Here is a 10,487-nt window from a genome sequence, read left to right on the forward strand (position 1 = left end):
AACAGATATTAATTCGCAAGACAGACGGAATCATCATCTTAAACTGGATTCCAGTTCCATGGGTCGACCGGCCGATGATTAGCGATCGCTACATATACAGCATTGACTCCGAAGCTAATAAGAAAGGTGACGTGAGGGCTTAGGCGCAAACCCGGCCGCTCCTTCTTTTTTTTTTAAGGAAATAACCCGGCCGCTCCTTCTTTTTTTTTTAAGGAAATAACCCGGCCGCTCCTTCTTTTTTTTAAGGAAATAACCCGGCCGCTCCTTCGAAATAAATAAATACCTCGCCCACTGTGGCTCGAGGGAGCGCTGCCGCTCCTCCGACCACCAAGAGAAACCTCCCTCGCTCACAAAAAAAAGTCACAAAACTCATTCCCTTTTTTCTCCACGGACAAGCACATACCCCAACCAAACCGCTTTCCGGCCTTTCTTTTCTCCCCTCTCTCGCGCACGCGTCGGATCCCCGGCGCCGGGGGACTCCGCCGGCTCACTCCCACGACTGGCGCGGGCAGAGGTAATCCGCTCCCCCGCTTCTCGACGGGTTTTTCCGGGGTGGGGGCGATATTTTGGGGGTAATCCCGCAGCTCGGAGGCCGGGATTCGGTTCTGTGGTCGTGGATGGCCGGCCGGCCGGGCGGTTCCGCCTCCGAGCCCCGGGGCTCGTCGTGCCTGCGAGTCCCGCCCGCAGCCGGGACGGAGGACGCGATCAGGCCAAAGTTCGTCGCTTCGACGCCAAGCAAAGTCCGGTTTCCGCGTTTCATCGGCAACAAATAGGTGTCAAGTTTGCTGCTGCGGCGGTTCATCCCCTCCCCTGCAGGCCGCGGCGGTGGATTCTTTCCAGTGTTCCTGCTTGATGAAGCCCAGTTTCCGTCCCCAGATATGGGAGACCCCACCCTCTCCCTGTAGGAGAGGAGGACAAGAACAGTCATAGTCCAGTAGTACCAGCACTGTAAGCTGTGCAGCTACCGCCGCACACGCACCTGCATTCTCCTCTTGTGCCCGCGCGTCTTGTGGTTGTTGTGGTTGTTGGGGGTGGCGTTATCTCGGAGACCACTTGCTCATGCCTTTGTCATGTCGCATACATGCTGCTTCTGCAAAACCAGGCCATCTGCTTTTGCCTTTCAATTTTGCTCTATTTTTTGTTGCATTAACGCAAGGAACTGGAGAGCTATCAACTCAAACGAATATGTTTGTCATGTCAAGTCACTTTCTCTGAATAACTGACCTGTATGTGAATGAAGGTCAAGAGAGTTGCTGATTTTGCCTTGCTTCCCTGAACCTGTGGCGTTGCACAAGACAAACTAACTGTCCTGCTAGGAGCCTCGAGCAGGGCTGCCCACGGCGTGCCGGAATCTTCCGTCGTCCCTCCTCCTGACCGGCTGACTTCCGATGGGATGGGGAACCCTCATAACCAGGCGCCTCAAAGTTTTTTCCTTGGCGCTGTTCGTCTACTTCGACTACAAGGTGTGTTTCTGCTTCTTTCTATGATGTTCTTTCGACATCCAGTCTCTTCTTCTGTTGTTCTGGTGGAAGCAGATTAACATCTTTCCGAGGTACAAGCAGGCTGTTCAGAAGAGAGTCCAGTGGGTTAGCGCTGTCAAGAAGAATGCTATATGGGCAAAGACGCACGAGCGGAATGCGCGTCGTGTTCTCAACCTGATGATAGAGCTAGAAGGTTTGTGGGTGAAAATGGGCCAGTATCTGTCCACAAGAGCAGACGTGCTTCCTGAGCCGTACATAGAGGTCCTGAAGCAGCTGCAGGACTCGCTTCCTCCACGCCCTCTTGAAGAGGTATGTATACATTGATTAGTGAATGGTAGATTGAAAAATAATTTAATCATAAGCATTTCCATTTTTGTAGCCAACCAATCTGGCAACATCATATAGCATGACTTAATGTAGTTCATCCTAGTCTTAGTTCTGTCTGTCGTGTGCAGGTTTGTGGAACCATAGAAAAAGAACTTGGGAAACCCATGCGTCAACTATTTGCTACTTTTGACGTTGACCCTCTTGCGACCGCATCAGTAAGTCCTGTTGCTCCCAAATGAACTATATTTTCTCTGGTGTAAATTCATAGCATGGTTGAACACTTCTTGACAGATAGCACAAGTTCATCGTGCAACTCTGGAAGACGGCAGAGAAGTGGTTGTCAAAGTTCAGCATGATGGTATCAAAGAGATCATATTAGAGGTTCTTTTCTTTTCTGGAAATAGTGTTTTGTAAGACAAGTAGGATTGCTATTGTAACTTTTCATCTGTGATCAGGATTTGAAGAATGCAAAATCATTGATCGAATGGATTGCATGGGCAGAACCTCAGTATGACTTCAACCCAATGATTGATGAATGGTGCAAGGAGGCACCCAAGGAACTTGATTTCAATCATGAAGCAGGTAGTTCTCCTTGCTCAGATTCTTAGGTACAGCATTCATAAAGAGGTTATCATGATAATGTAAGGCGCAAAATCTACTTTCAGAGAACACTAGGACTGTCTCCAAGAATCTTAGTCGGAAGACAGAAGGTGGGAGTGGCAGTGTTTCCAGCGATGTTGATGTACTGATACCAGAAATTATTCAGGTCTAACTGTCAGCCCGAATTTTATTCTGTTTGTCTTGCATTAGTGTTTGCAAATCACGTGACCATCGTCTGACCCATTCTTCTTTGTATCAGTCTACTGAAAAGATTCTAATTCTGGAATACATGGACGGCATTCGCTTACATGACAATGATTCATTGGAAGAATATGGTGTTGATAAGAAAAGACTCGTTGAAGAGATAACCCGTGCTTATGCTCATCAAATATACATTGACGGTTTCTTCAATGGCGATCCTCATCCTGGTATTGTAATTCTATGCTTCTTTAGGCAGATCTTGTGTTACATAAATTCTTTTCTCCAATATTTCCATTGGATTTCTTTGTGTTGCTTTCACACCGATTCATACTAACATGCTTTTCTTTTCTGTAGGCAATTTTCTTGTAAGCAAGGAACCTCCACATAAACCGATTCTCCTTGATTTTGGGCTCACTAAACGCATATCACAATCAATGAAGCAGGCACTAGCAAAGATGTTTTTATCATGCGCTGAGGTTTGTAACATTTTGATCTTACAAATAATACACATGGCATCAAAGAGTAAGAGTATCTTTTGTAGTTATAAGCAACAAGCATTTCCTTAAGATAACTGTAACCCCTCTTTGTATTATGGTTGAATCAAAAGAAGCATATCTTTTAATATTTTAACTTTTTTCATGTAATAAATATTGTGGCTCTTTATCCCTGCATTACACACCAGTGATATTGCAGACTGGTAGATGACACGGCATATTCAACAACTATAAGATAAGCAAGACAGAATCAGGAACTTGGCTTTATTTTTGCGATCATGTTTTTTCCTGTAGTAAATTATTAAATTTCACGCGACACTACTTGATCATAGGCACAAATGTAAATTTTTGTTAGATGTTTGATTCATTCTATCTTTTGTCGCTTATTACTAGCTTCCCATTCTTTTGTTTAAACTCTATAATTTACAATTCTGAGATCAACGTGTAGGGGGACCAAGTGGCACTGCTGTCAGCCTTTGCAGAGATGGGGCTTAAGCTGCGAGTTGACATGCCTCAGCAGTCTATGGAGATTGCCTCAATATTTTTTCGCCAGTCCACTACAGCAACTGAAGCGAAAGTATGCTGAAGGCCCGTTCTAGATTTTCTTTGTTCCTAATACTGCAGGAAGTTGTAGTAACTGGTTGGTTGTGGTTTGTTCCTACTTATTAGGAGAACATTAAAGCATTGAATGAGCAAAGAGAACGAAACGCCAAAGCCCTTCAAGAGAAGATGAAATTGAACAAGAAGGAGGTTAAACATTTCAATCCTGTGAGTAGCCATGCCCAGCCAATTACTTTCCTTAAGCTGTGTTGGGTTTGTCAACCAAGAGACCGGTGTTAAATGAAGGTTTTCTTGCTATCAGGTTGATGCTTTCCCTGGGGATGCGATAATTTTTATGAGGGTCTTGAATCTTCTTAGAGGTATGTCTTTGTCTCTTAAACTTGTACATTCCTCTGACATGTCCATCTCACAGTGGCTGTTTTTCATTTATACCTGCAGGGCTTTCAGCTTCACTGAATGTTAGGATAGTTTATCTGGACATCATGAGACCATTTGCTGAATCAACTTTGCTAGGGTGAGATGCACGCCATGCCTGTGTTTTGCATCAGCTTTGTGCGGATCATTCTTTTCGAATTGCTAATAATTTAGGCTTCATTGATATCAGGAGTATGACACGTGGGCCCTCAACTAATAGCGAGTGGATTTATGACTCACCTGTTAACTCTGAAGTGGAGTCTAAACTGAGGAGTCTTCTACTCGAGATGGGAAGCGACAAAATTTTGGGACTACAAGTGGGTCAATAATCTCATGCCACTCATTTACATGCCATGACAGTACTGTAGCAATATTTTGTATGCCGAAATTTCACATCACGAGTTTACCAACGATATCTGCATACGGTTGTCTTGTTGCAACGCAGCCTTACTGATATTCCTCCCGCAGGTATGCGCATACAAAGATGGAAAGGTCATAATAGACACCGCTGCTGGTACATTAGGGAAATACGATCCACGTCCCGTTCAGCCTGATTCTCTGTTTCCGGTTTTCTCGGTGACGAAGGGTATCACTGCTGGAATGGTACATTGGCTCGTCGACCAAGGGTGAGTGGTTAATTTCAGCACCAAGTTTTTTCTTAGCATGCCACTGTAAATCTGTTTGCAGGCCATCTGGCTGCATTATGCTGTAGAATTAGTCGTGCTATGTGCAATATTTTTGCTCATCGTCATATTCATCTTCATCTTAGTTTTACTCGTACTACATGAAAAAGGGCCTAGAAGTATAAACATGGTAGCATGTTGCAAGGAAACAGGGTATTCTCTCTCAGTATACTCAACATTCAGTGTACTATGTTGCTGTAGTTTTAGTTGCAGTCTCACTTTACCCTTTCCATTTCTTCCCTGCGTCTAAAAAACGGACAGGGATCAGGTGACTTGCCCACTGCGAGTCACGCCGTAACTTGTGGGCACCCATCCATTTGATCTGAAATGGACAGCCCAGATCAAGTCCAGTAGCAACAAGGACTATTATTCATGATTTACTGTTCATGAGGTACTGTAGACCGGATCCTGTAGACGTACACTGTAGCTGTCTCATTGTTTACGTCGAAGGGTATAAAGAGGGTGGCAAGTCGCTATACTGTTCACCGGTACTCGCCCACAGCAAGTCACCGGATCTCAGTCCCTAAAAAACGGACAGCGCTGAGCGTCCCTTTCTTTCTCTCTCCCCGACCGAAGGGCCCCATCCCACCCCCACTTCCCCACGAGATTTTCAAAAAACCCCCTTCCCTCCACCCAAAACCCTAAGCCGCCCCAGACCGCGGCGGTGATGGAGGTGCCACCGGAGATGCTCGACGCCCTGGCAGGATGGTTCACGCAGACGCTGTCCCCCGCCGCCGAGCAGAGCCTCTCCGCCACAGCCTCCACCCCGGGCTTCGCGCTTTGTGGATGTTATTGGCAGCATCCACTGTTGGTCGAAAAGAAAGTCTCACTTCACAGAAGTCACACTTTTTTTTTGACATTATGTGTGTTCTGAGTTCTGACGCACCTAAAAGGATCTGTGCTTCTAGTTTAGGCTTCCTAGCATCTCATTCTTATGTGAAGCAGATCCTTTGGATCTCTGGCTGTTGTGCATGATTCTCTTTGGAGAACAATAAGCATCTTTTCCATGTTGCCTTATGCTTTTATACACTTTATCTTGTCCATATAGTGACTGTATGCTCTGATCTTTCAGGAAGTTGAAGTATGAAGAAACAGTTGCCGATATATGGCCAAAATTTGGGACTAACAAAAAGGAGCTAATCAAGGTGCAAAAACTTATTTCACTTATGCTATGTAATGAGACACAGTGTTTCAGGATAATAACAGACTCATTTGTCACTTCGTAATAAAGGTGCACCATCTTCTCAATCATACATCTGGTTTACATAATGCTCTGGGAGATGTGGTCAAAACCGATCCTATGTCGGTATGTGATTGGGAAGAGATGCTAGACCAGATTGCCAAATCTACACCCGAAACTGAGCCTGGTTCATCACAAATTTATCACTACCTATCCTTTGGTTGGCTGTGTGGCGGTCTCATAGAGGTATAATTAATCTAAGAAAGTGCACTCATACTGCTTCTGTTGTAACTTTATTTATGTATCCTAACACTGGCATTTGACAATAACAGCATGCATCGGGGAGGAAGTTTCAAGAGATCCTAGAAGAGGCTATTGTTCATCCTCTTCACATCGAGGGAGAGCTATATGTCGGAATTCCTCCAGGTATGTTGACAGATCTAAAAAGGAAGTGTTTAGATACTTTACAATATTTGTTCTTTGGTTTTTCCGTGATTATGCAAATTGTCTCCTATATGCTGCTTTTCTTCAGTCTGAAAGAGTCAGAAACAGAAGTACTGGTACAATGTTTGAAATTTAACTTCATGAAAAACGAAACCCTAGGGAGAGACTACAGCGTACCTGGAAATAACACATTGTATTACTAATTCAGCATATGGTGATCAAGACAACTTTGGACTAAGCTTCAATTTCCAGTTCCGAGAGGCACTTCTTACAAGGCTGACGTTGTTCATTACCTGTGCCCTTTTTAGGTGTTGAGTCTCGCCTGGCAACGCTGACGGTCGACATGGAAGAAATTCAGAAGCTACAAGGGATCAAGCCAGGGCCAGACGTCCCACCGGAACTGCTGAGCGGCATTGCGCAGATGGCGGCTGGCGTACCAGCTATGTTCAACACGCTGAATGTTCGCCGCGCCATCATCCCCGCCGCCAACGGCCACTTATCTGCCCGTGCGCTTGCTCGGTACTACGCGGCGCTGGCAGCCGGCGGTGCCATCCCCCCGCCGCACTCCAGCAATGCCAAGCCGCTACTGGGCAGCCACGTGCACACACCGGCATTCCCCACCGCCGCCACGTCCAAGAAGAAGAAGAGAGGCTCGGCGAAGAAGAGTAGCGGAAGCTCGAGCTCGATGGAGAAGGTCGAGTATGCCCAGCTGCGCACCAGCGATGCCGACAGCGAAGTGTCGGTGGCGGCATCAGGGAGCACCGGCGGCAGGTTGTTCAGCAACAGCGACAGCGGCATCATGGATGCGTTCATGGGCGTCGGCGAGTACTCAGGCATGATCCACCCGAACGGCAAGTTCGGGCTCGGGTTCAGGAGGTACGGCAGGTCCGGCGCGCCGCCGACGGGGTTTGGGCACTCCGGGATGGGCGGGTCGAACGGGTTCTGCGACCCGGAGCACGGGTTCGCCATCGCCGTGACGGTGAACAAGATGGCGCTGGGGTTCGTCACGCGGCGCGTGGTGCGGTTCGTGTGCGAGGAGCTGGGCGTGCCGGTGCCCGACGAGTTCTCCGTCGCCGGGGAGAAGGGGCCCGACATGGTGCTCAACCTCGCGCCGCCGGCGGAGTAGGTTGACATGTAGTGTAGATATTAATACACACACGCGCGGGGGTCATTTTGACGGGGCGTTTTTACACTGTAAAACTTCAGTAGCGGCTTGTACGTATGGAAATATAATTCTTGATGTGAATGATGGAAGAGGAGAATGCAAAATTGGCTCTAATACGTCAATTATTTGGTGAACTTTGCTCATTGCCGTTACAAAAACCAGGTTTATTTGCTACAGCTCCTTTTACTACGAGCAACTGGCAACAAAATAATGTTATCCATTATGGAGGTGCGAATTTTTTAGTCAAGGGATTATTTTAACACGGTACAATAACACATGTTCACATACACTCATCCGTATAAGCACCAATGCCAAGGGTAGGACTTGTACTCTGGTGGGTTAGTTAACCTAACCTTTAAACTAGGCTTAATTCTCACAGTCAATGGAATTGAGAAAACTAATTGTAGTTTCTCAGCTACGGCATGAAACCATACAAATGTGATCCTCAACTTTTTAAAACTAGTCATGCGCACTTACTAACCCAATTGACAATGAAAGACATTTACATAAATAAAATGAGAAAGATAAAAATATCTAATAAAAATAATGATGCTTTTTATAATCATTACTATGTTGAATCAAATATAAATTATTGGACACTGCCCTACATGTATTAAAAAAAGGAAATTTTAGGAAAACTAGTGAAAAGAGGAAATGTGGAAAAACTATGGTTCCATTACTCAAACAGGCGCAGCTAGATCGCTGGCCAACAGCACACTTACATCATCCGGCACTGCCTCCAACCACAGCCGTTGGGGCTCCTGGCCATTGGTACCCAACGCAGCAAGGGCGTGGGCGATTTTATTACAGTCTCGAGGAACAAATGAGAAGGCAAATGTGCTGAAATTGAGACGGATATCTCTGAAGAGAACACCTTCCGGGGCCCGATCATACTCGGAGCTCTGTACTGCGTGCAGGAGGGTTTGGCAATCCGATTCCACCACTATGTTGGAGATTCCCCATACTGCAGCAGCCGACAGCACCTGAAGGCATGCCTCCGCTTCAGTCTGGATTGCACTGACTGCATGTTGAATCTTTCCTGCCCCCGCCCCGACTGCATCTCCATCTCCAGTATTATCACGGATTACAAATCCCCATCCTCCGGACCCTGCAGTATTATGGAACGCCCCATCGACATTGATTTTCAATTGGTCCCCATCAGGCTTTGTCCATCTGCATGCCGGTCTGGCGGTCCGTTCCGTCACTGAATTCATTTTGAGCTGCAGGTGTTCCAAAGCCCAGGATCTCACTTGACCAGCCGTGTTCTCCCTTTGTTTAATTTATTCCTTTGGTTCCACCATTTCCATAGCATGCATGCCACTAGCACTTGGTCTTGTTCACCTAGTGTGATTATAATCTGCTGTACCACTTGCCTGGCATTTGCACAGGCACAAAGCCCTAGTCGAACATCTTCCAGCTGCATTTCTCTCCAGAGTTTCTTCGCCTCCTTGCATGCATCTTATGAATAAATGGCACCCGTCTTCATCCAGTCTTCGGCAGCACAAACAGAGAGTATCACATTCAATCCCTTTACGACTGATGTTCGATTTGACAAGCAGGCTATTGTGAGCCAGACGCCACAGGAACTCTTCTGATTTGCCTTTTCTAAGACTTCTCATTTCCATATCATTTGGTACTCTTATGATTTTAGCCAATTGACAATGAAAGGAATTCACGAAAGTTAAAAAAAAGGGAAGAAAATAAAATTTTAATAATAATAATAAATATTTTATAATCATGAAAAAATGTAAATTTAAATATAATTTATTGGACGCTCATGGTAAGAGGGCATATGGATTCTTTGTTAGGTTTTATTAATAGTTGGTATTTTGAAAATACTTATGACTTACACCTTTTTCTAAGACTTATCATTTCCATATCTTTTGGCAACTTATGAACAACTTATTAACTATGATTGATCTTATGGTTTTAGCCAATACAAATATACTTTCTTATGTATTCCATCAGTAAAGACTTTAATGATCTATATGCTCTTATATTTCTTTACGGAGGGAGTATATTTTTGTAATCTTACTTTTGAACTTGTTAAGAAAATGGTGTTTTCCATTACTTTTCGCTAATACAGTTTGACACTCTACTCATTTTTTAAATCAAGTTTGTTGCAACTATGTGAAACCAAACAATGCGTTAATGGTGAAACCACTTTGACTGGTGTGGACTAGCAATTTTTCTTCTCTCCAAAATTTGAGGTTCAAATGTAGCTTGTATGACTACAAAATTTCAGGACCAAAACAAGACCTAGTTGAAGTACAAGGACATAGGGCAACTTTTTTTTTTGAAGATGTCTTAGATGTGAGTACTGTAAAGCTAACTAATAGTCTGTATAATAGCAAGCTTTAAGATGTCCTTCGTTTCCTTATTTTATTTCAGTGAGAGTTGTCCTCTATAAAAGACGATTTCTACGTGGATCGGCAAACACGTGAGTGATGCGACTGGTCAAAATAGTAGCCAAGGACATGTATACGGCATTGTGCTTGTGCGTCGGCTATAGTTAACGGATCACCCATTTCACCTCTCCTATTATTTTTATTTTTAGGAGAGGCGAAATTGGGAAAAGCATTCCAAATTTATGAATTAATTAACAATTTCAATAATACACACACTTTAAAACTCATCGCCATATCCGTCTTGCCCCGATGTCGTGTCCACCAGCAGGGAGTGCCCAGTACGACCCAGTCAAAGGGGAGGCCCAAGACTGCCTGGGCTGGCCCATCTAGCGATCCACACACGCAACCTGGCTCACACGGAGTGATTTATCTGTTTTGTTTCACTAGTTCCTTTTCGTGGTTTCTCTCTAGCTAGGGTTATGTTTCTCCCGGGGCGACTAGCCGCCGTCGAGACTTGATCTTCCCTACCGCCGATCCACCCGCAGTTTCTCCCCTCTCCGGGGACTCAAGGGGGTCGTCTCGTTGCACC

The 10,487-nt window shown here is 45.2% G+C and overlaps 2 protein-coding genes across 4 annotated transcripts; one reads left to right on the forward strand and one right to left on the reverse strand.

The window, feature by feature from the left end:
* The first annotated feature begins 296 nt into the window (after nucleotides 1-296).
* On the forward strand, nucleotides 297-7,684 carry LOC125525100 (ABC1 family protein). Of its 3 annotated transcripts, none has more exons than XM_048690126.2 (19): nucleotides 297-514; nucleotides 1,241-1,463; nucleotides 1,563-1,790; nucleotides 1,937-2,023; nucleotides 2,100-2,189; nucleotides 2,264-2,390; nucleotides 2,474-2,574; nucleotides 2,668-2,836; nucleotides 2,964-3,085; nucleotides 3,552-3,680; nucleotides 3,773-3,871; nucleotides 3,966-4,023; nucleotides 4,103-4,178; nucleotides 4,269-4,395; nucleotides 4,547-4,704; nucleotides 5,834-5,906; nucleotides 5,993-6,187; nucleotides 6,274-6,367; nucleotides 6,694-7,684. In XM_048690126.2, the coding sequence occupies exons 2-19, from the start codon at nucleotides 1,389-1,391 to the stop codon at nucleotides 7,509-7,511; spliced, it is 2,826 nt and encodes a 941-aa protein (XP_048546083.1). In that variant the 5' UTR covers nucleotides 297-514; nucleotides 1,241-1,388; the 3' UTR covers nucleotides 7,512-7,684. The 3 variants fall into 3 exon arrangements, with proteins under 3 accessions (XP_048546083.1, XP_048546084.1, XP_048546085.1); XM_048690127.2 differs by having other exon boundaries at nucleotides 307-514; nucleotides 1,317-1,463; XM_048690128.2 differs by having other exon boundaries at nucleotides 311-514; nucleotides 1,330-1,463.
* A 546-nt stretch (nucleotides 7,685-8,230) lies between these two features.
* On the reverse strand, nucleotides 8,231-8,764 carry LOC147960704 (uncharacterized). Its single transcript, XM_087533500.1, has one exon. It carries the CDS (start codon nucleotides 8,762-8,764, stop codon nucleotides 8,231-8,233), a length of 534 nt encoding a protein of 177 aa, XP_087389626.1.
* Nucleotides 8,765-10,487: the final 1,723 nt, after the last annotated feature.

This window comes from Triticum urartu, chromosome 7A (genome assembly GCF_056163025.1).
Source record: "Triticum urartu cultivar PI428250 chromosome 7A, HENAU_Tu73, whole genome shotgun sequence".
NCBI classification, from domain to species: Eukaryota; Viridiplantae; Streptophyta; class Magnoliopsida; order Poales; family Poaceae; genus Triticum; species Triticum urartu.

Excerpts from the sequence above, each read along its gene's own strand:
- LOC125525100 (XM_048690126.2), top strand. The coding sequence starts at position 1,389 with ATGGGATGGGGAACCCTCATAACCAGGCGCCTCAAAGTTTTTTCCTTG. Across the intron at positions 2,024-2,099 it reads ACCCTCTTGCGACCGCATCA|ATAGCACAAGTTCATCGTGC; the intron begins GTAAGTCCTGTT and ends ACTTCTTGACAG. Across the intron at positions 2,190-2,263 it reads TCAAAGAGATCATATTAGAG|GATTTGAAGAATGCAAAATC; the intron begins GTTCTTTTCTTT and ends ATCTGTGATCAG.
- LOC147960704 (XM_087533500.1), bottom strand. The coding sequence starts at position 8,764 with ATGAATTCAGTGACGGAACGGACCGCCAGACCGGCATGCAGATGGACA.